Here is a 24,374-nt window from a genome sequence, read left to right as displayed (position 1 = left end):
ATCAGCCAGATATTTTATTAAGATTTGTCATTTCGGTATTTTCACCACAAACCTATGCCTATCTGGAATGCTGCAGCATTCGAAAGGTGATTTCAAGAAACTGTTTCGAATCCCTTAAAATTAAAGCGGGGTGTTTTCCTGGTAAACGTGGCCTCGCCTTTTTTGAAGAATTTACGACTTCTAGAAATGCATTTTTGAAATTGCAATAGTGAGAACTCTGTCTTCGGAATGCCTTAAATACCGCATTGTACAGTTTGTAGTACTATAGATACATACAGATGTAACGGATATTTTACTCAAAACATGAACTTGTGAATGTACAATACATGAAATATTTCGCCGTTTAATATTAGATATATCTAGCGTTTTTATATGAATCTTTAAATAAAATAAAGGATTTTTTTAGTCCTTCACAAGACCGAGTAACCTAGTTCGTACTAAAACTTACGTCTATTCAATGTGGTTGTAGATACAGCATAAAAAGAATAGAGTTTGCTCTAAAATAAATGCTTAATTATTAGCAAAATAAGTTCTTGTTTTATTAAAAATAGAGCACACTAGTTTAAATTAAACACGTGTTATTTCAATCTTATTACGTTCCCTTCTTTTGGTCGTTTCATATAATGAATAGATTACATTTTCGGAATTTAATTCATTACGTTGAGACACCGAATGGAGCAAATTCAATAACTCTTTAATATGGCAATAATCTATCACTGACTACGCAACGCCCTATCGGTGACCGAGAGGCGCCGCATCCCGAACCGGCGCTCCCTAGTCCCGTTCAGACGCACCAAATCCAGGCTTAAGCCCAGTGCCAACAAACACGTCCATCAAATGATTTAATTAAATCAAATCGAAGGGCAATTTTTAATTTAGTCCCTCGTCGTAAACAGACCCGATTATCCTTTGGGATTACGCGGATTAACAAGCGCGTTTGCACAGATTTAAATCGGAACTGTTTATTTAAGGCCTAAAAGTCGAAAGACCATTCGTCTTGTCACATTAAAAGTCAAAAATGGATTTCCAAACACGACACTATTAAAGCGTATTAAAAGGGAACCAATTAGTTCTCAGTGGTGCTATTTTCAACTAGACAGGACGAAAGTTCTGGTAGAGTAGAGCAAATACAACAAGAATAGAGGTTTTAAATAGATTAACTTTTAGCAATGGACACATGATCGATTCACTGTACATATCGCCAAAACCTATCAGGAAATTTATTGAAGTCTTTACAAACTATAGTACATATTTATCTATGTTTATATTATACTATGCATTTCAAATCACTTTAATTAACAATCAGTAAGTATGCCTGCGCGAATAAATCGTATCTTCAATAGTTATTTTTTGTTATTTTCTACAGAATTTCGTTGACACATAAAATAACATTATAAAAAGTTAATAGAAAAATAATAAGTTATTCAATAACTATACTTCGTTTACATTCTGTAGCGATGTGACCTTCAGTTTGACCGGCGCAAAGTAGAAAAGAACAGTATTAGACCAGAAAAGGAAGGAGACAACTCTCTTAACCGGTGAGGAGCGTATAATCCGTACAGTACTGCATGGAAAAATTGACCATTTTATCCACTACAATTTCATTGCTCAAATGTGCTGTTATTGGTACCATTTACTACTGAAAATATCAACGAGATGTTTATTTATATTTGAAGACATTTTAAAGGCTTTAACGCTTGTTTTCGACTAGCACTACTATTCATGATTGAACAAAACTTTTCGCAGATACTGTATGAAAAAGTATGTTTAATGAACAAGAGTCGAGAGTATAATGAGTTTTTTTCTCCCTAACTACGATTTTGCCAGCGCGCATCCAAGACATTGAAAGGGGCACATCGCTAGAGAAAGTAAATGACGTACAACTATTTTAATTTAATATGTTTACCAAATTTATATCAATTAAACCGTGTTTTTTGCTAAAAAAGGGTACACATGTACATACAACAACAAAGTTTGTCAGGGTTCTTCTGGCAATTACTATAATAAGAGATTAAAACTTATTTTATTCCAAAGGTATATTGTGCCGCAGATCTGCACTAAACAAAATCAACTGTGTATAATTAAATAATACCTATGCATACACTTAAAACTCAAGAGCCAATTTATATAAATGTGAATACCTATGAAGAAAACAGGAAAGAGCGTTCGTTAAACTCTACAATCTTCATAATATGGGAATCAATTTAAAATCAGTTCAGCAATTTAATAAAATGCACAATAAAAAAATACATAGATATCCATTTAACATTAAGCTCTTTATTTCCATAATTCTTAAACAGAAGCTCAGCAATTTATATATACAGTTTCGTACTGCGATTGTTTTTGTCAGTCTTATTAACACGCTTGACTTATAAGGATGTTGTACCTACTTGCACTGTTTAAACGGAGTATCCGAACATTTAAATTCCATTATTATTAGTACTCGTATTATTGATTTTTATTGCTACGTAATCAACGTAATATACGAACTGTACTTGTACGTAAAAAACCTTCGGAATAAACTAAACTTCCAACAGTTCCATATAAATTTGTCCTCATTAAAAGAAAAAACGCAGTAGAAAAGTTACAATTCCATAAAATTTAATAAGGATATTACTGTGTTAGGTTGCGATTAAGATTGGGAATTATGGGTAGCCGAACGAACGGCTAACTGGATTTTTATTTACGTGTATTATAGGTAGAAGGTTTGTTGCTTTAGCTGTCCAGGGTGCCTATTAAAATAATTCGAAGGGGCTGGACGTTTTAACCACAAATTAAAATACGTTTCTTTAATAGCCCCATTAATGTATGCGCAATTTATAAACATTCGTATAGAAGATGTGTCCGCTCAAATATTAATGATTTGTCTTCCCTTAACCCTTAGGTAATTAGTTTTCCTTTTTTCAAATACCCATGTAAAAATAAGGAAACTCAACATCGAAATGGAAAATGGATAAATTAGACGGGGGGTATATAATACAAATTGAAAATAAGTGAAAACTGACATGTAATTTCTATACAAGAAAAACATGCTGTTCAAAAATAATGAATTCACAAATAAGCTTCTCTAAATTATCGATAACCGTTGCGACCGACCTGGAAAAAATGCCTGATAATTTGTCGTTTTTCAACATTATTTAATACGCGGTGTACAAGGGCGGGCCGAAAAGTTCGTAGGCTGACCCATATATGGCTCTACTGGTATCAAATCCATATGATTTTTAGTTAGCTCTAACCTTCAAAAGACACGTGTATAAATTTGACTGCTGTTGCACTATTAGTATCTGAGTTATAGAATTTTTAGTGAAAGAACTTTTGTTATTTGAAAAAGAAAGTGCTGTTTCATCAAAACAATGCACCGTGTCACAAATCAATGAAATAGATGACAAAATTCCATGAATTGGGCTTCGAATTGCTTCCGCATCCACCGTACTCTCCAGATCTGCCCCCCAACGACTTTTTTCTGTTCTTAGACCTCAAGAGGATGCTCGCTGGACAGAAATTTCGGGCCGATGAAGAGGTAATCGCCGAAACTGAAGCCTATTTTGAGGCTAAAGACAAATCGTATTATAAAAATGGTATCGAAAAATTGTATGACCGCTATAATCGTTGTGTCGCCCTCGATGGGAACTATATTGAATAATAAAATCAAATTCTATCAAAAAAAATAATTTTTTCTATGCTAGCTTACGAACTTTTCAGCCCGCCTGTTATGTCGCCAATGTGTTGATAAATAACAAATGATTTGTTATTAAAAAATTCAATCATTCGAACTATAGAATAAGAAATATGGTTACTGTGAATGCTTTTGTATATTTAACTACAAGTACTTCGAGAACGTGCCTGCTTTAATCAATGTAACCGAAATTTACTTGAACTTTGTAATATTAAATTAGTAATTGTAAGAAACGATTGCACCCAAAACCGCATTTGTTAATTATGTACATAGTGAAACAACACAGTTTCAAGCATTGTCTTGGTTTGTTGTTCGCTTTTAAAAACATTTAGCTCAATCTTGAGTTCTAATAGAAATAAAAGAATATACATAAGCAGTTGCCATTCTAATCTGGGTCAAATTTTCCTTTCATCCAGCAACAGTTTATTTCAAATCGGACACACCTTATACCTGGTCTGAACTGGATGAAAGCAAACAATTAGACAAAAGTCTAATTCTTTCTTGGTTTTAGAGTAGGAAATCGAAATCAAAGCAAGAACCTGCTTCATTAAAAATAAACATTGCTGCTACAGAATACGTTTCTTTCTTTTTCATAAAACAAAAGCGTTTATTTCTTTGTAAGTATAGGTACACTTTGTTTCACAAAAAGACAATATTTATTTTTGTTAAGCACTCTCGGGAAAAGGTTTTTTATCTTTTCCATAATTACAGGGCATTGTAAATATTTAATACTTATTAGTCACATATATTTGTGTATGTATTTTACTGTAAATTCGAAAAATAGTCGATAAATATAGTTAATGAGATTCTGGCTGTTCATATTTACCGGTGTTTAATAATAATGTGTACTAGAATTTGATTGATATCAAACTAGGGTTTGAATTGTCATTTCGTGTAAGTATATATATGTACATGTTATAATTAAAACTCGTTTTTAGATAGAACACGTTTTCCCTAGTTAGAACTAGTTTTTACTAAAATACCTTTGTAAAACTAGAAATACCCAGTAAAAACTAGATACATTTTATTTTCAGATAAAACTAGATGTCACTCCGAGCTTTAGTTAACACTAGGCACTGAAGAAAGCTTCAAAAATTTAATTGCCACGCATCTATCGGAAACTGACAGCTTCTTTCAAAGAGTTTTTAAAGAGGGTTCCATATAAACACATGAACTCTCTTTCCCTTTTGTGGAATGCGGAAGTACGGAAACAATCTAATAAAATTTTAATTAAAATAAGTCTTAATAATAAGAGTAAGGTTTCTGAGAAGCCAAACTATCCGTCTGGTGTACTGAATGGTGAATAATCGTATAGACATAAATACGTCGTACGTAAATAAAAATAGTTGGTTTTATCGGTTCAGGATCGCGGTTCACTGCCATTATTTAAGTCGTGACTTTTCGATTTGTATTGTCAAAGTGGCAGCGTTCGAGCAAATCATGCTTTCAATTATTTTCCATTGTTGCTTCGAAGTTTGTATGAAATCATGCTCAGGTATTATGTAAATAAAATCCGATCGATCGTCTAATTCTTATAAGCGCCCAAAAGCTTCGAATTATTAAAACTTAAACCGTAACAAATTTTTACATGTGCATTGTCCATATTATGCATTTGCATCTGTTATTAAAGCAGATTGTTAGCGAAAATCGTTTACTGAGAGAGTCCATTTCTAACGTTGATTCACCGACAAAACTTTTCATTTAGTTGGCTTTGTAGGTAATGGTAATCCTTAAAAAAATTATTGTTTTCACGTATTTTTCTAAAAAACGAAAACGAATACGGTTTTAGCAACAAAGAAGAAAATTACACAATTTTAAGTCGGAATATAACGACGGCTTTTTGGAAACATCTTCTACAATATGATGGCATCCTTTAATTTTTTTAACCATTTGTTATGATCCAAAATTTACCTTTTCTCTGTTCTAAGCGAGGGATAAAAGAAAATGTATTAAATCTGCGGTCATGCGTAAAAGCGTTTCTATATTGTTTTTCTGAAGTTAACTAATATAAGTGAGCGTACTATATTGTTGTAGAAAATACGACAAATGGCGCTGTAAGCGCCATCTGTAGTACAATGCTACATTTTAGGATTACGTATGCTTCAGCAAGGTCCATTTAAATACATATATGGATATCTAATTGCTGAAATGAATCCCGGCGTAGCTCACCTCAACGTGGTAGGCACGTTACTATAATCGAATAAAATAATTCGAAGTGGTCTGTATTCTGTCGAAACTGCCAGACGCGGATCGCGATTTCGATCGTTTTGGATCTCATCAGCGCGTCGCAGGCAGCTTCGACAGAATACAGACCAACTTTTACCTGCTGTCTTAACAGCGCGTATTAGAAAATACGACAAATGACGCTGTAAACGCCATCTGCAGTACAGTGCTACATTTTAGGATTACGTATGCTTCAGCAAGGTCCATTTAAATATATGGATATCTAATTGCAGCGCCATTTGTCGTATTTTCTAATACGCGCTGTTAAGGCAGCAGGTAAAAGTTGGTCTGTATTCTGTCGAAGCTGCCTGCGACGCGCTGATGAGATCCAAAACGATCGAAATCGCGATCCGCGTCTGGCAGTTTCGACAGAATACAGACCACTTCGAATTATTTTATTCGATTATGNATGACGTGTAAAATTACAATTTTTTTAAATTTCAATAACTTTTTAACGGTTTAGTGAATCGATTTGTAATTTTTACAGGAGTTTTAGAATTAAATGAGGAACGTTCTTCAAAATTTTTATTTGTCTCGTAGCATTTTGTCTTACCTCCCAAACATCCTTAACTAAACCCAAGTCCTCACTTTTGTAAAGCATTTTGAACACTATCTATTTCCCGAGTTCGATTTGGCAACTGCAAAATTACACCATCTCATCTCTGGAATAACATATCTACTCATGACTTATATGGTGTCTTTGTGAAGGGCGGCAAACATTATTTTTAGCCGGAGCGGTTAAATTGCTAGATCGGACCCTGGAGATACTTGAACAATAGAGCAAGCAGGAAGAACAGCACCACCCAAGAATTTCATAAACAATTATTTAAATAAATAAAAACAATATTTCGAAAAACTGTTATAATTCGCTGTAGAAGTTTCACTTTGAATGTGAGAGTACACTGCATTTTTCTATTTTTTTATTAGATATTTTAAGATAGGGCGTTTGGACATTTATTGTTCTACGATAAATTTTCAACTAATCAGAGTAATAATGCAGTTTTCATGTTTCTACGTTGTTAAAGATTGGTCCATATCCGTAATAGGGTTATGAGAATACTTTGTTTTTGTAAGGCGTCGCGACTGGATGCCGTCGCAGCTCCACGGGGGACACTGTTATTGCTTCCCCGCGCTTATGTCAATTTTCTCATAAGTGAGTTGCCATTTGTTTTTATCGGCACCAATGAAATATAGGTTTCAATTCTAGCGGCACAAATAAACTTGCGAGAATCCATTACTGACAGCCTCCGACTTACAGTTTATTGCTTGCAGTTAATGCGTTCCATTTGTTATAAATAATTTTATGAACTCATTTTTTCATTCTTTTTTATTTGAAAAAAATGTATTATTTTATTATATTGTTGTACCTTAATTTTATGCTAGATTTTTGTAGTGCTATTCAATTACTAAAAACGCAGGGCATGTACTTTCGGTTTTATCGTTAATTTGGAATCTGTTCCTGTCTACCAGCTGTAAATACATAGTATCTACACTCAGTGTATTATACTTTTCTGTTGTGACAGTTTCACGATAACTTTTTCGCTCGTTATAGGTAGGTAGTTGTATGGACATATGATGGCGCCCCTTTTGTCGTTCCACACATTTTATCCTCATGCCAGGTGAATTAACATAATCACGTTGGTTTATTTTATTTTCCTCTATATTAATGTATTTATACCTAACTCGTCCAAACCCAAAAGTTAAAAGAATGTGTGCGCCTCGATTAAAACAACGACCAAGTCATCCCGGCCGATTATTTATGTTTCGTTCGCTTGGTCGCAGGAAAAGAAAAAAGAAAAAGAGACCAACCATCACCGTAATAAAATTCAAAATTATTCAAAACACCTGAACGACAAAGTTGTTCGCCTCTTGAAATATGAAAACCGTAAAAAATATGACAAACGCCTTTGTGCCTTTGTTGTTATATTTCTAAAATATATCAGGCATCTCTGCGATCGGGCCACCGATAAGAAATATACAGTTGGTAGGGGAAGAATCTGAGCATGGGCGAATGGTTGTCCCGTCAAGTGAGGGAACGATTCATACACGCACTGAAAACTGTTTCTGGTAAACGACAGAGATCCACCCCCAATCAAGACCCATTGTCATTGAAATTCGACGTCAGGTGAGCGTGACGTCCACCCCACGCCCTTTTATTTCGAACTTGTAGGGATTTTGAACCACTTCCAAGAAATAATAACTCCCTTCAGTCACCGTGTTATTAACTGGTTGTAACTGCTTAACGAATATGCCGGAAAAAAAATTCAGCTATCAACTATTAATTTATCTTTATGGTAAATGTCGAGAACTAATTTTTCTTTTTTCAATTAATTGTAAACAACTGTGCTGATATAAAGATAAAAGTTTTGAAAAGTCACCTCCCTCTTATTATTATCTAAATAGATATCTAGATCTAAAGCTGGGTTTACGCTAGGCATAGGCTACCGGAGAAAGATACGTACGCATGTAGGGTGCCGAAAAGTTGATAGAAAACGTGCATAAAATTGCAGCTCAGTTTAAATTTCTGAAAACGTTCGATATGAACAAGTTTGTTACACTAGTACCTACACGAACAACCACCTTTAAATTTCAAATTTCAGATGAATCCAATACTGTCTGCAGATGCAAGTAACTCTGCACCAGAAGTGGTACGCTTCCGTACGCAGACGTCAAAAATCTGTACAACGTGAACGTAACACCTCTTGCCGATAATACGCATAATACGTTTTTTACTCACCTGCGGAATACGCATAGTGTAGTCCCGGCATAAAATTGCTATTGTACTTAGATAAAACGCTATTTATTATCGCATCTATTGAATTTCCGCATGCGTTTAGCGACGTACAACCATAACTTTCCAACGTAAATATAACCAACAAATACTGCAGGCACATTAAATTCCTATGGTCACGTGCCTGACTACCAAATAAAAGAAAAAAAAACGCTAAGAAACGCTAAGAACATTCGCTGCAAGCGTAAGCACATTTGAATGGCTGTAACGAATCATCTACAATAAGCGGTTGTATATGGTATATACAGCAAGTACCTATTAATTATAATGCTATTTATAATTTTACTCTCGCGTGTCTGTATGTTCGTTTATTGTAACAATAAATAAATACAAACAAATCCAGTAATACCTAACACACGTACCTGAAAAAAAAAGGTTGTTTTTTACAGCAAATAAATGTGAAATGTTAAGTAGAGTAAAAATTTGCTGTATCATTTGTGTTCGTTATATCTAAATCGGTTTCGCTGCATCCATCAACATGCAGTATTATTTTTATTTTTTATTACTTATTGATAACATTCGTAGCAAAAAATATTTTCTTTTTGTGTTATCTGATTATTAGTTTAGAAGAAGTTTAGGTATCTAGAAAGTCAGAACGGAAGGAGTAGTAAGGATACCGCAGGGTCGTGCAGCCTTCAATAAAAAAAAATAATTTTATTCTTGTGAACAGTTAATTTAGAAATTCGAAAAAGATTGTTAAAGGTGTATGTTTGGAGCGCGGCGCTATACGGGTGCGAAACATGGACACTGGGAGCGGCGGAAAAGAAAATGTTAAAAGTGTTCGAAATGTGGTGTTACCGGCGAAATGATGAGGATACCGTGATGAAGAGGTATTAGAAAGGATAGGAGAAGAGAGGACTCTATGGAAGTCAATAAAAAATATGCGAGATAGGTTGGTAGGGCACCTTGTCAGGCATGAAGGTCTAGTCAGAGACATATTAGAGGCAGAAACGGGAGTTAATAGGAGTAGAGATAGACCTAGATTAGATTACTGTTTGCAAATAGTTAAGGATGTGGGATGTTCTAGTTTTAGGGAAATGCGAAGATTGACTCAGGACAGGAAAAAGTGCAGATGCGTGTCCAACCAGTCTTAGGACTGACGACCTTATGATGATGATCTGATTATTACGATTTGTCATTTAAATTACGTAAGACTAGGTATTAATTAAATGAGATTTCATTATCTTACAATGTGCGACTTGGTATATGTAACTAGGTACCATGATATTATGTAATGCAACAATTCCATTCTGTAGATATTTTACCAGCTTACCAGCTCGATACCTTTGAGAAATGTACTGTAAACCAATGAAAGTCTATCTCGACGGGTGTCCACTTTTTAACAGTTAATTGTTCACATGTCGTACACCATAATTCCCTTTTCTTAAAAGCAATCATTAAAGAGGAAGATATACGACATTATAGGGGCAGTAATTCGTCTTTAATTACAATCACCGACACAATTCCATTGAAAGAATTATTTCATTACATCTCGTTGTGACAGAGCGACATGGTTTTTAAAAGGATAATAATTATTATCGAAATTGATTGCATGAAGTTTCAATGTAGTTGTCTATTAGTATGTATGTTCCCACATTAACACTAAGAGATCATAGCCTTATCCTTAGATGTATATCTATGCAGCACATTTGGAAAGACTGTTAAAAATACTTATAAGTTTCCTTCATGGATCAGCGGACGGTAGGCGCGGAAGAAAAAGGAAAAGGTCATTGAAAGCGTTTCTTGTGGGGCGAATGATGAAAGTACTATGGACAGAAAAAATTAAAAGTGAGAAGATATTGGGAAAAGTAGGACAACAAAGGGAACTATGGAAGTCAATAAGGAAAAGGAGAGATAGCATGATGGTAATAGGATACCTTCTGAACGAGCTAATAGTTAGAGACATATTAATAGACGAAGAAACAAAAGTAAAGAGGGATAGAGGAAGATTTAGAGTAGGTAGATTATTGTTAAGAAATATCGTAGTTATTGGAAAATGGCAAGGAGGGGAGGTGCGTGTCCAATGATTTGATTCTTGGGGTTGATGCTCTTGTGCTGATAATGATGATGTGTTTGCACAAAAAATTAATTCAATTAAAATTTAAAAGATAAATGATCATTTCCTTAAATTCTATTATTCAAATAAAAAATTGATGACATCTATTTCATTCGATTAAAGTCTATCGTTCTATTGCCTGTACTTGGCAGCAATTGTATTGAGGTTATCGAGTATATCTGATCAAAGAAAAAGGAAAAGCTTGAAGTCCGACGCCCTTACTGCTGTGATTTCGAGGAATAAAAATCTTTGTTCACATTGTCAACACAGTATCTACTGAAGACGTCAGTCGCAGTTAGCGACGAAACGTCTCGACTTAATTTTTTATTTCGGCTAATACCCACCAGCCCGAATTTTAATTCTAGTGTTTATCTTTATTTAACTGCGTTATTAAAATGTTTAGATTTAGTTGCTACCAATATCAGCTAATTTAATGGAACAATCACGGAATATTCGTACTCCCTTGGAAAGCAATAGGTACGTACCTGACAGATTTTTTAAACAGGAATATTTTGTAAACGTTCTTAATAATTACTCTTTGTGACGGTGTACTTTAAATCCCGGAGGCCGTTTCATAAATTCCGGTTGCTCGACAATTAGTGCAAGTTCGCCAACAAATTAAGAAAACCCGCAGCGTTTCAAACGCTCCGTTCGCACCGTACGGCGCAGTCAACATTCAGGATATTAAAACAAACGTTACACCTACCGGCACTCTTACTCGCGCTATTCGCCGGATAATTACTAAAAAAGATGATAGATAGTTTTAATTTTCGCGAGTCATACTCCCCGAACCTGTTGTACATTTATTAAAAGCGGGTGCGCTAATTTTTCTACCCAAAATTGCTAATTTAATTAGTAATTTACAGTCGCAACCCTAATGTTATTCAACGTGATATACATCAGACGACGGTGGAAATTGCTAACATGTCTTCTTAAGATTTTATAGTAGAAAATCATTGAAACAAGTTGAAAGTCACTTTTCGCACTACCTTTTGCTAGGAATTTCGAAGTTTTGACCAATTAAACCTTTGGTAAACTTTTTTGTTTAAAAAGTTTAAAGGCCGACGTGTGTTTAAGTTGCTTCCTAGCGCTTCGTTAGTACCAGTGGCGAGCTTTTTCAGAGGTCCTTCCATCTCCGATGCTGGATGTAATACCATACCTCTGAAGAAGTTAGCCACTCGTGCTAGCGAAACGTTAGGAAGCAACTCCAATCGACGACGGCCTTTAAACCTAGTTCAGGTCAGCATTTGTTTTTTGTTTAAGTATTTTCAAATGATTAACAAATTAAGCAAAAAGTATATCTCTAACAAATGAAAAATAAGGACGTCTTAGGCACTATTTGTTTGTGTAGAATAATTTTCTTATGACAAGGAATTAAAAAATAAGATAGTAGCATAAATTAGATATCAATTAAAAACGATTATTTAAATTTAATATTTTTAATAGTTATTCTTGCACGTTTAGGTGTACCTATTAGATAGATTGTATCTATTTATTGTTCATCGGGCGTATTGCCCATTGTGTTTTACCCTCAAGATGGTCTCAAACCATTCTTGGGAACCCTCCTCCTTTATCCGGGCTTGGGACCGGCAACAGTAATTACTGAGTACAACTCAACATTTACTGCAGGCGGAGTTAAAGTAGCTTTACAGTTAGTATAATTTCATAAAAATAATTAATAAAGATACTGTCTACTTTATGTCTACCTCACTCTTGTCCTTAAGGATGTTTGGGAGGTACAATCGGAGATAAGAGTACATAAAATTAGAAATTCGTGATTAATTAGGTTTTGCAGCATATCATGAGGTAAATAAATACTATCTATACTAAAAAAAGTATATGGTTTGAAAGAAAATTTGGAATTTGACCAAAAACTTTGAATAAAATAAGAAATAACGAATAATATGGAAAATTTTTAACTGACTTTTGGCAGTGAATATGCCTTGATTTCAACTTCGAAACAAAAAAATATTTAGTTTCAATCTCTATTAATAATGAGCGTAAAACTTTTTAATATGTTTAAATAATAATTAAAACTTTAAAATTGCATTTATTTCAGACAATTATAAATATTATCATTATATTATCAAGTAAAAACGAGATTTTCAGCTAATTTTTCATTTTTTCCTCGATAACCATTTAGTGAATTTGAATAACCTTACGCTAAAGTGATTCTCCAGAGTTCAAGTTACTTATTATAAAAGTTTGAAATTTCTGGTAGCTTTTTTTCTGTTAATAAAAATAAATTTAATCTGTTCGGTTAACGAATCTCCATAAAATGACGTGTAAAATTACAATTTTTTAAAATTTCAATAACTTTTTAACGGTTTAGTGAATCGATTTGTAATTTTTACAGGAGTTTTAGAATTAAATGAGGAACGTTCTTCAAAATTTTTATTTGTCTCGTAGCATTTTGTCTTACCTCCCAAACATCCTTAACTAAACCCAAGTCCTCACTTTTGTAAAGCATTTTGAACACTATCTATTTCCCGAGTTCGATTTGGCAACTGCAAAATTACACCATCTCATCTCTGGAATAACATATCTACTCATGACTTATATGGTGTCTTTGTGAAGGGCGGCAAACATTATTTTTAGCCGGAGCGGTTAAATTGCTAGATCGGACCCTGGAGATACTTGAACAATAGAGCAAGCAGGAAGAACAGCACCACCCAAGAATTTCATAAACAATTATTTAAATAAATAAAAACAATATTTCGAAAAACTGTTATAATTCGCTGTAGAAGTTTCACTTTGAATGTGAGAGTACACTGCATTTTTCTATTTTTTTATTAGATATTTTAAGATAGGGCGTTTGGACATTTATTGTTCTACGATAAATTTTCAACTAATCAGAGTAATAATGCAGTTTTCATGTTTCTACGTTGTTAAAGATTGGTCCATATCCGTAATAGGGTTATGAGAATACTTTGTTTTTGTAAGGCGTCGCGACTGGATGCCGTCGCAGCTCCACGGGGGACACTGTTATTGCTTCCCCGCGCTTATGTCAATTTTCTCATAAGTGAGTTGCCATTTGTTTTTATCGGCACCAATGAAATATAGGTTTCAATTCTAGCGGCACAAATAAACTTGCGAGAATCCATTACTGACAGCCTCCGACTTACAGTTTATTGCTTGCAGTTAATGCGTTCCATTTGTTATAAATAATTTTATGAACTCATTTTTTCATTCTTTTTTATTTGAAAAAAATGTATTTCTTTTATAGAGAAAATTCAACGAATCTGTAACTTCCCAAAACCCACTGAATAAAGGATTTTAAGGTAAGAGTTTCATTGATCGCAACTCATGATCATGAAGGTTATTACTTGTAGATTCCTCCTCACACACATACATAACATTTTTTGTAGTCCCCATCCTATCCCCTTGTGCAGTAAGATCTAAAGTTCCCCATAATTCTACTATATAATAACTATTATCTTATATTATAGATACGTACTTCTCATTACCTCCCACATCCATTAACGTACGACATAAAATAAATAAATGAAGCCTTCATAAGGAACCATAAAACAAAAATCATGAACATACGTTAACAGTAATTGCAAAGTTAAAATACCTTAAAAATATTGTAAAATAAATACAAAAAGAAATTTATGATTGGTATAGGTACACAAAATGTATAAATTAATTAATACAATGGTGTATATAGACGTATAAAAACAATGGAAATATACGTCGTAAAGCCACGTGCGATCTAGTTTATGTTTAAAATTAATAATTTTAGCGGCACATAATCATAACTCGATTAACATCTTTTAATTGCTGAACAGCTAAACTGTTTTAATATCGGCTTAGGAGGTTAATGAACAGGTCCCGGGGTGGCAATATATTTTAATAACCTTTCTAACGTTGAATTAAACCCTTCTTTGCCCGTTTTTGTTTGAAACACGGAAGTTGATGTACAACTTTCCTCTTAATTAAAATAATTCATACCTACCTATATGTATGTAATGTAATAAATAAGCCTGCTTTCTAAATTAATTGTTCTTAAATGAGCTAGATAAAAAAAATTAAGAAATTGAGTGATAGTATACATATTAGTTTTCATTTTTATGCAATATATGAATGTTAAGTCTTTGGAGTAGTGATTATTAAAGACATGGTAAAACAGGGTTACTCTAAGAATATTTTGTCCTTTGATTATTTTCGGAAAATCACTTTGTTTTGAAGATACAAGACGATAGATATTTCCATTTTAAAGTTTTTAAAATTATTAATAAAGCGGAATACACTGGGTTCATCGAGTACAAAGTGTTCGAATGTTCCATCTAGTGACGTAACTACATAACTATACCATCTGAGGCATTTGGCAAATTCATCAGATGAGGCCCTCCCTTAATATTAAAATTATAGTTATATTTTAAAAGTTTTCTCGAAACCCAAATAAATTTCGTAAAAAGTAGGTACTCTTTTGACACTAACGTATGCGCATGAACGTTTTTTAGAAATAGAAGCCGGGGATCTCCCTAACATCATTAGCCCGCGGCACCAAAGGAGCGCCCCTATACAAAAAGTGAACTTAGCGCAATTGATACGTTGTAAAACTGAGCGGTATATTTTTCTCGAGAATGTGTTCAAATCTTGACAATTAAAAAAAAAAGAAAAACTTAGGTGTTATATTAACTAAAATATTACCACTAATACTGATTATGATTGTTAAAATTAAGCTAGAATAATTAAGTTGCATCAGAGACACATTTTTACATAATAAGATTAAAGTTGCGCTAACAATTCTTAAATCTAGACATTAAATAATAGTAACTAACGTTATATATATAATTAAATTCTAGCATTAGTGTTACGTAAACCAATTAAAAATTCTGTTGTAAGTGTTACTAATACCCCTTGTATCCTTCTGAAGATCAATATTATTCTTATTGAAATTAATATTGGTACCTACATCATTTCTCATATATTTCTTTAGAACCAATTTTCCCAGATCACCACTCAAGTTTTTCTTTATTCAATTTCTTAGATAAGGGTTTTATAATATTATTTATCCTGATAATTTATTTGTTTAATTCGTGTAGGTATGTTCCTGAGTTAATACCTAAGTTAAATTGATTAAATACAAAATTTATATTTTTACTAAATTTTGCCCGTTCTGCCACTCTTTTGTTATGCCATTGGTTTTATCATAAAACAACAAGTCCGTAACTAAGAATGAAGAGATATAGAATGTGGTTTATGTAGGATGATAGACCAACGCATTTTAGTGTAACTATTCGTGAGTTTATGGCGATCGCTGAATTGCTGGAGATAGACTTTTTTTTAGATAGGACTTGCTCGATTGCCAGTTATCCCGAATTTTTAAAATAGTCACATAGTAACGGTCGCAAAGTCTACATATCTGTTTCAATAGTCTAGTAAACTGAAACTATCGAATGTTTATAAAGGTTTTGGTGAATTTTAAAAAGCCCTTATCATAGAAAACCTCAAATTTGCTAAAATTTGTGAAACGTCGGGGGAAGGGTTGAGCACTCATGCCCCCCTTGCTACGTGCCTAAAAATGGGGTTGCAGGCTAAAATGTTTGAGAACCGCTGCTTTAGAGAATATAAAATCGGCATTACGGCTAAATACCTATATAATTCCGGGATAACTAATTCACCTACCGTGTTTCCCCGAATATGAATTTGTACTCGGTACGAACACAAGGGCTTATTTTCGGGGTAAATTAAGTGTGAAGAATAAAAAAGTCAAATATGCCTCCGAGTAAAGTAAACAACAAAAATAATAAAAAACCTTACGTTTTTATTTAAATTAAACGTTTATTTTCTTTTTGAAATAAATAATTTATTTCATTCTTAAGATCATTATTAAAAATAACATTCGACGTGAATACGTTTATTAAATAAAACAGTTCTATTTGTAGTTACAACACTAATCTATACATTAACAATACAGTATGTACATCAAATAATACAATCCATAAACGCATTTAATTTTTTTTCTAATTATTTCATCACAATTAGTAATGATTTCAATAAAATATTAAATCAATTTTTATACTGATAGTATTTATTGACGATTCAATTCTTGTAAAATACGAAGAATATATAAAAACAAATTAATTATATCCATGTATAAATTAATAGTTGCTAAAATATATTCTTCAGGTGATAATACCTGCATCAATAGCTGAGTGTCATAAATAATAAATAAACAAAATAGGGCGGCACCACCAATACCAATTATAAATTCCATTAAACTCGAGTGAAAAAATATTTGAAGAAATCCACCAAGAATAAGAATACAAAGACCAGCAAAAAGGCTTAAAACAAAAACAGATAGATTAATATTTGTAGGTGCAGCATTTATTTACTGTAAAATGTAGTGCGTTAAAATTGATGACAATTTTTCAATTACCATGAATGCAGACATGAAAAATCACGCTTGGATTGGAATGTATACACTGTTAATGCACCAAGAACAATAAACGTCAGTAATAATGCTTGTAGAACAACAATTTTGGGGTAAAAAGAGACAATAACACCAACTGTATATGCTTGCATTACTGTCTAAAATATTATAAATACATATTACAATATTAAAAGGTACCCTCTTGTCATAAATACTTACAAAAGCAGTGAGTAAAATAAAGTTTGCAGGTGTATCTTTACGTTTAATGAACAATGCTATAAGTATACCCATACTGCCAAAAAGTGATAACATTAACATCCAGTCACTAAAATACAAAAACGTTTTCAGTTAAAAAGCTAACAGAATTATATTTTTTACTACTTTTTTTGGACAAATCCAGTAATTTGAGGTGTAAACATACACACTGCTGCAATAATCACTGTTAATAAAAGTTGTACGCTTAGAATCCCATATACTTTTCTGATAAAAGCAAGTCGAATATTTTTACTTGCTTGAAGAACATTATTACGATATGAAAAATCGTCTTCGATGGATTCGTCAAAATTCTTTCCTCCTTGTTCACAATCATCTTGTAATATTAACGGGACAGTTTGTGACATTTTTATAGAATGGTATGAAATAGTTTCTAGAACAAACTTAGTACGAATTATCACTTTTGTTGTAAATAGGTACTGCAATGTTGAGTATAATTATATTTGTAACACTGTAAATTATTTAATGAAATTCACCTACAAAACATAATCAATATGTTTACTTACAGAAAAACCCCTTATCAACTTGTCAAACGTAGACAGGTTTATTAAATTGCGTACATGCGCACAAGAAAAAAAAATGGATTATCTATGAAGATAGACAAGAAGGACAAGAACCAAGAACAAGTAATAAGAAGTATCTATGGAAGGACAAGAAACGATAGGCGACAAGCAATGGTAGAAAATAAAAACTCGTTTGATTAACTTTTATGGCAGATGCTAACAATAAGTGCTAAGGAAGTTTGAAAGTCTGTTTACATTTAGGAGAATTTTTTAATCGTTATTGCAGTGTTTTAATTATAATTGAAAGTCCTCCAAATTTAGTTAGTGTTCATGATTTGTCAACGACATTCAGAGTGCATTAATTAAGACCATAGTGATTGTGGAAGTTCTAAATTGAAAATGAGCAAGTATAAAGACAGTTCTGGAGCAGGAATAATTCCAAACAGATGGCTGCATTGTCCTCGAAAAGCATCTGATTTAATTGTTAATAAATTTATAGCTTTTAAAACTCCTTTAAGTAGCAGATATGATGATCAAGTGCCAGCAGAGTGCAGGTTCCCCCCTAAAATGCTGTTTGATCTTTGTAGAGCAAAAAGGGTACTTTTAATTCTAATGTATTGTATAAAATTACTTTATTCATCTTACACCATTTATAGATAAAAATAGGTTTATGGATAGACTTAACAAACACAAAGAGGTTTTACAACAAACAAGAAGTAGAAGAACATGATTGCAGATATTTAAAAATGCAGTGTCGTGGTCATGGTGAAACACCTTCTGAAGAGCAAACTGCTTTCTTTATAAAAATGGTGCACAACTTTATTTTACAAAAGCCTTTAGAATGTATTGCAGTTCATTGCACTCATGGATTTAACAGAACTGGGTTTTTAATAGTATCTTATTTAGTAGAAAAAATGGATTTAGGAGTAGAAGTTGCTCTGGAAATGTTTGCCAATGTTAGGTAAGCAACATATGTATATATAGGTACAAATATTAATGAAAAAATAATGGTTACTTTAGACCTCCCGGAATTTATAAGGAAGATTATATTAGGGAATTATATAGACGCTATGAGGATGATAATGCACCACCTGCACCTCCACTTCCTGATTGGTATTTTGGTAATATTTACTTTTACATATTGTTTTTGCCTTGAAATAATTAAATATAATTTTTTTATAGATGACAATGAGGCAGGAAATTCTTCTGATTCACAATCATACAGAAATGAAGAATCACCTGAATCTTCAAATAGCTCCAACTGTGATAAACAGTAAGTCGTAAATAAAATTGCTACTGTTAAGGTATGTATAGTTTGGTTTTAGAAGTAATAATTTAAGAAGAAATAGAAGAAATATGAAGGCTCCTATTTTTATGAAGGGGGTACCTGGTGTTATTCCATTTCTAGAACAACCAAAAGCATCTCAACTTCAAGATAAAGTTCAAGTCATGTGTGAATGGAAAGGGTTTGTTTTTCACTTTTATTAGTGTTAAGATAAACTTAAATCATATTTTATAAAATGATTTTCTAGTATATTAAGTGCTCTCTATTAACTATTAAACTGTTTGACTAACTCTTATTGACTGTTATATCAGCTCATTATTATTTTGTATTTTGTTAGCTAAAGGCTGTTCTTTATTGTAGTAATGGTTTTCCTGGTTGTCAACCAGTATCCATGAGTGTTGAGAATATAAATTTGTTACACCAAAAACCATATAGAGTTTCTTGGAAAGCAGATGGAACTAGGTTTATATTTTTTTATTGCTGTTTAGTTTTCATCTGGTTCTTTAATTATAAAAAATGTTTTAGATACATGCTGTTAATACATAAGGAAAATGAAATATATTTCTTTGATAGAGATCATAATGTATTTAAAGTTACAGGCCTAACTTTTCCACATAAAAAAAATTTAAATATACACCTAAAGGATACCTTGTTAGATGGTGTAAGTACTAAATTTAGTTGATTCCTGACATTGTAATAATTAGAAAAACGATTTATTAGGAAATGGTAATTGACAAAGTTGATGGTCAGGACATACCCAGATATTTAGCATATGATATAGTGAAATTTGAAGGGAAAGATGTTGGAAAAATGGCTTTTTCCACTGTCAGAATGGAATGCATTCAAAAGGAAATAATTAATCCACGTATTGCTGCAATGGAAAAGGGTCTAATAAATAAGGCTTCTGAACCATTTAGTGTGAGAAAGAAAGAATTTTGGCATATAACTCAAGCTGCTAGTCTGTTAGGAGAAAAATTTGCAAAAAATTTATCCCATGAGCCTGATGGTTTAATTTTTCAACCAGCAAAAGAAGTAAAGAACTTCTCCTGACCACTTTTATTTAATAACTTATTTTTAATTTTTTTTAGCCATATGTGGCTGGTAGATGTGATGAAGTACTTAAATGGAAACCTCAAGATTTGAATTCAGTTGACTTTAGACTGAGAATAGTGGAAGAAAGTGGCGCAGGGTAAGATCTTTACAGATCAATAATTATTCTGTATACATATGTGTGTTTTGTAATTTGTAAAAACTTATTCAACATTTTTACTTTTAAAATTTTTTAGAATTGTACCAAGAAAAGTATGCCAACTTTATGTAGGTCAATTAAATGCGCCATTTAGTACAATGAAATACACAAAGCAATTAAAAGATCTGGATGGGAAAATTGTTGAATGTAAATATGAAAATGACCAATGGAAGTTCATGAGAGAAAGAACTGATAAGTCTTTTCCGAACAGCTATACTACTGCAATGGGTATAATTTTTTTAATGAATTTACTTTCGATTTTTTTATATATATATGTATATCTTTTTTCAGCTGTATATCATAGTATTCGCAATCCCGTTACAAAGGAGAAATTGTTAGATTTTATCGAACGATATAGGTTTGATGATGACTGTGATCTAATGCCTCCACCACCTAAGCGAATTTGCAGGTAGAATAAACATGAAACTCGCGATGAATAAAAAAATTATTTATTAAACACTGAGACTACTTGAACATTATTTTGTATCGAAAATGTCAGTAATAATAAAGATAATGTGCATTATTTGACTTTTAATTCTTTGTAAAACGCTTTTATGCATTTTTTAACTTTTTATTTTATGCGGTTTTCATGGCTAATCGTCAGTGAAATATTGGTTTTTTTTTTATCTATATAATTATAATTTCAAAATTAATTTATGATGTTTTTCTATTGATATATTAATTCACATTAGCTTTTTTTATAATGACCAAATCAGTAGATAATAAGTATAGAGCTAACTTGTGGATCATTCAGGGATTTGACGGTTTATGCTTAACACCCTGTATGTTTTTTTAACACTCCTTTCTGTAAATGTCCCTATCTCTTATCTATGGTCTGTACTAAACAATAAATAATAGAAAACGTAATGTAATAATTGTAAAGTAACTTACGATTATTCTTCTAAGATTATAGTACAAATAATGGTGATTAATTATTAACAAAAATCTTAAAGAGGTATTTGGTTCGGGAGTTTTGCTTGCTAACAACAAATAGTTAATAGTAAACAAATAATTTAACTTTAAGGTTAGATTAGTTGTCAGGTGCCGCATGTGAATATTGTTTTTATTTGTATTTGATGGTCTTTTTCTACTGCTATTTGATAGTAACTAAATTAATTATTGTCTACAATAGTGTATTGTCACGATTTGTTAATAATTATCTTGAATTTACCTTGAATTAGCTGCGTAATTCAAAGATGGAAGACAGCATATTAGAAGAAGTTATGAATATCTCCAAACTAAAAGTAAATATAGAGAAATTATCGAAGTGAATATTATAGATTTAGAATTGTAGGTGCCAGACTTGAAAAGAGAATTGAAAGCTAGAGGTCTAAGTACATCTGGAAACAAACAAGAATTGTTAGAAAGACTGCAGTCAGCATTGAAAATTAAAATAGATGATGCTGCCAGTGCAGCATCTGCAGATGATTTAGATGAAGACTTATTGAATGTAAGTACTTGTTAATGAAGTCAAAATTTATTCTTAGATTATTTTGTGAGTAGGATGATGATTTGGATCATGAACCTATGGATGGATCTGAGTCCGTTTTAACAGATATTGATGCTCATTTAGATGAAAATATAACACCCCCTACAGCATTAAAGAAAGACATCTCACAAGAAAAAGTCATAAGTAATGAACAATCAGAAAGTAAAGCAAAAAAAGTAGTGCTGAAAAGAAATTCATCAGCTTTGGAAGAACAATTAGAAAATCATGAAGTGCCAGAAGAAAAATCAGATACGAAAGATAAAAAAATTTTAAAGCTATCACAGTTAAGTGTTAAAGAGGTAAATATTTATTGTATTTAGTTCTTTAATAAAGCAATAAATAAATAATTATTTAAGAGACTGGAAATGAGAGCAAAAAAATTTGGAGTCCCTTTAACAGATGAAGCAAAGAAAGCTGCAAGATCACAAAGGTTTAGTAGTAATTCTTCATCTTCAACAAATATTTCTTCAATATCACAAGAGAATGTATGTATTTCCAAAAAGAATATTAAAAAACCAATGTTATTTAGGTTATTAATAATTTTAACAAGAAATTCATTTTTGTAGGACCCAGTCAGTTTAGATATACTTAAAAAAAGGGCAGATCGGTTTGGTGGATCTGTTTCAACCGTAATGTCAACTTTAGCTCAACAAGAAAGATTGGAAAAAAGAAAACAAAGGTTTGGAGTTGTGACAAGTGTAAATGGCTCAACATCCCAAAGTGAAAAGGCTAAACAAAGGCTGGAACGTTTTAAAATGTCTGTTTCCTAACTTTGATTTTGATAGTTGTAAGGTTCAAATGATGGTTTTTAATTCAAAATTGAACTAATAATTTATAATAGTGACTTCATTAAACATCATTTTGTTTACTATTTAAGACACCATAAGTATAACAGTTAATTTTAAAAGTACACTTTCCTTTTTTTTTATTTGTTACTGAATGCTAATCATTATATTTTGTATTGTTTAGCAATATGAAATGTAGTCTTGATTTCTAGTATTTTTTGTACTTTAGTTTTGAATAAATAAGTCAGATGATGAACATGTGTTTCTATTACATAAAAAATAACACTTGTAATTTCTGTTTTAACAATACTAACATAAAATTTAATTTTTACTGAAGTATAGTCCTTGTTATGAACTATTATATCATCCATCCTTTAATTTGACTGTTTCAGCCAGATCAATAAATATTAAAGGTATTGTTGAGGGATAATCTCATGAAGGGAAATAATAAAAAGTGAAACCAAAACCAATATATTTTAAAACTTATGGCTGCATTAGAACATTTTTGTGCACTTACATAGGTACACATTTACATGTTATTCTCCAAGCTGTTTGTATAAAAGGGGAACATAATCATCCCATTCAGCTTGGTACAAGTTTCCAGCTACAGGATCACCTAAATTGTATTTTTTGGCAAGGTTACGAATTGAGAACTTTCCTCTCCCATCACCAGACCTGTTTGTTAATTTTTTTTCAGTAAAGGTCAATTTTCCTGGCTGTTTGTAGAGCAAAAATACATAACGATGTAAACCAGTTCCTTGTGGAGGACCTGAACCAACATACTCAGATAAAACTTCTCCTTTGGAAATATCATTGCCAGGAATATTTCCAATGAGCCAATGGTGCCATTCTCGAAATGCTGGTTCTTTTCGACTTGGAGCATCAGGATCAGTCATGCACAGCAGATAATATTCGTTGTTATCAGCTTGCCATTTCACAGAGGGTGGGTCTTTTACTTGTGTGGGTGTTAGAATATTTCCCTCATCTACTTTAACACCACTTGGGTATGAAACTTCAAGAACTTTCGTAGGTGCTTTATCTACGACATCAGGCACTGCACCATGTTTTTCAAACGCCTAAAATGTTAGAAATTTTGGAAATTAATATATAATATAAAGATTAAATAAAACAAGGGCGTGCACCTACCATAGTTTCTAAATTTTATACAAACGCCGGTACTGCCAGTAACAAGTACCTATCTACAATTTATATTTAAATAACTGTTAAATAAAGCACACAAAGCAGCTGCTAAAACAATAATGGAAATACACCTTCACTTTATATCTTATATAGCAGTATTTTATTTTATTTATACTCCGTTTTAACTGGACCTGCAGCGAAGTAACACAACGCTAACATGGGTTATGAAACGACAGCGAGATTTATGTATTTGATTATGAACATAATGATTATGTACATATTATGTAGGTATACAGGCCCGTAGGATGGGGAGAATCAGTAAGATGGAGCTGTAAGTTTCGCAGAAAGGGGAAGTTAAGACCCTTAGACGATGTCGAACAATTTCACTTTATCTATCACCTATTTATGGGTATAGTTGTTATTTATAATAATGTCTACGTTTATAAAAATATTTTCAGCCTAAAAATATATCGCTAAATGGCGGCTAATTTCTGAATTTATATACCTAATATATATATTTTT

The 24,374-nt window shown here is 32.3% G+C and overlaps 4 protein-coding genes across 8 annotated transcripts in view; 2 read left to right on the top strand and 2 right to left on the bottom strand.

Moving 5' to 3' along the window:
* Window positions 1-16,596: 16,596 nt before the first annotated feature.
* On the bottom strand, window positions 16,597-17,998 carry LOC108740020 (protein lifeguard 4). Of its 3 annotated transcripts, none has more exons than XM_025975404.1 (5): window positions 17,908-17,998; window positions 17,510-17,784; window positions 17,348-17,453; window positions 17,135-17,286; window positions 16,597-17,039 (listed from the first exon to the last, which is right to left on the bottom strand). In XM_025975404.1, the coding sequence occupies exons 2-5, from the start codon at window positions 17,746-17,748 to the stop codon at window positions 16,787-16,789; spliced, it is 750 nt and encodes a 249-aa protein (XP_025831189.1). In that variant the 5' UTR covers window positions 17,749-17,784; window positions 17,908-17,998; the 3' UTR covers window positions 16,597-16,786. The 3 variants fall into 3 exon arrangements, with proteins under 3 accessions (XP_025831189.1, XP_018329689.1, XP_018329688.1); XM_018474187.1 differs by having other exon boundaries at window positions 17,510-17,774; window positions 17,908-17,997; XM_018474186.2 differs by lacking the exon at window positions 17,908-17,998 and having other exon boundaries at window positions 17,510-17,901.
* A 45-nt stretch (window positions 17,999-18,043) lies between these two features.
* Window positions 18,044-20,961, top strand: LOC108740019 (mRNA-capping enzyme). The gene is made up of 11 exons (XM_018474182.1): window positions 18,044-18,501; window positions 18,561-18,865; window positions 18,925-19,025; window positions 19,087-19,177; window positions 19,230-19,370; window positions 19,550-19,651; window positions 19,715-19,850; window positions 19,910-20,221; window positions 20,278-20,378; window positions 20,476-20,666; window positions 20,730-20,961. Exons 1-11 carry the CDS (start codon window positions 18,304-18,306, stop codon window positions 20,849-20,851), a joined length of 1,800 nt encoding a protein of 599 aa, XP_018329684.1. The 5' UTR covers window positions 18,044-18,303; the 3' UTR covers window positions 20,852-20,961.
* A 299-nt stretch (window positions 20,962-21,260) lies between these two features.
* LOC108739997 (SAP domain-containing ribonucleoprotein) lies at window positions 21,261-22,968 on the top strand. Of its 2 annotated transcripts, none has more exons than XM_018474145.2 (6): window positions 21,261-21,393; window positions 21,620-21,682; window positions 21,733-21,888; window positions 21,942-22,226; window positions 22,284-22,412; window positions 22,494-22,968. In XM_018474145.2, the coding sequence occupies exons 2-6, from the start codon at window positions 21,635-21,637 to the stop codon at window positions 22,695-22,697; spliced, it is 822 nt and encodes a 273-aa protein (XP_018329647.1). In that variant the 5' UTR covers window positions 21,261-21,393; window positions 21,620-21,634; the 3' UTR covers window positions 22,698-22,968. The 2 variants fall into 2 exon arrangements, with proteins under 2 accessions (XP_018329647.1, XP_018329646.1); XM_018474144.2 differs by having other exon boundaries at window positions 21,294-21,362.
* A 199-nt stretch (window positions 22,969-23,167) lies between these two features.
* Window positions 23,168-24,374, bottom strand: part of LOC108740006 (protein D2) — a 5,095-nt gene continuing 3,888 nt past the window's right edge. Inside the window, exons 1-2 of one of the 2 annotated variants that reach the window (XM_018474156.2) lie at window positions 23,859-24,194; window positions 23,168-23,788 (exon numbers count right to left, since the gene is read on the bottom strand). In XM_018474156.2, the coding sequence (XP_018329658.1) occupies window positions 23,249-23,788; window positions 23,859-23,861 (543 nt within the window). In that variant the 5' untranslated portion in view covers window positions 23,862-24,194 and the 3' untranslated portion in view covers window positions 23,168-23,248. Of the gene's footprint in view, window positions 23,789-23,858; window positions 24,195-24,374 lie in introns of those variants that run through there. The other variant, XM_018474154.2, reaches the window with a different exon arrangement.

Source organism: Agrilus planipennis, unplaced genomic scaffold (assembly GCF_000699045.2).
Source record: "Agrilus planipennis isolate EAB-ADULT unplaced genomic scaffold, Apla_2.0 scaffold200, whole genome shotgun sequence".
NCBI lineage: Eukaryota > Metazoa > Arthropoda > Insecta > Coleoptera > Buprestidae > Agrilus > Agrilus planipennis.
The sequence above is the reverse complement of the archived record's forward strand: the minus strand, read 5'-3'. Positions and strand labels throughout refer to the sequence as shown.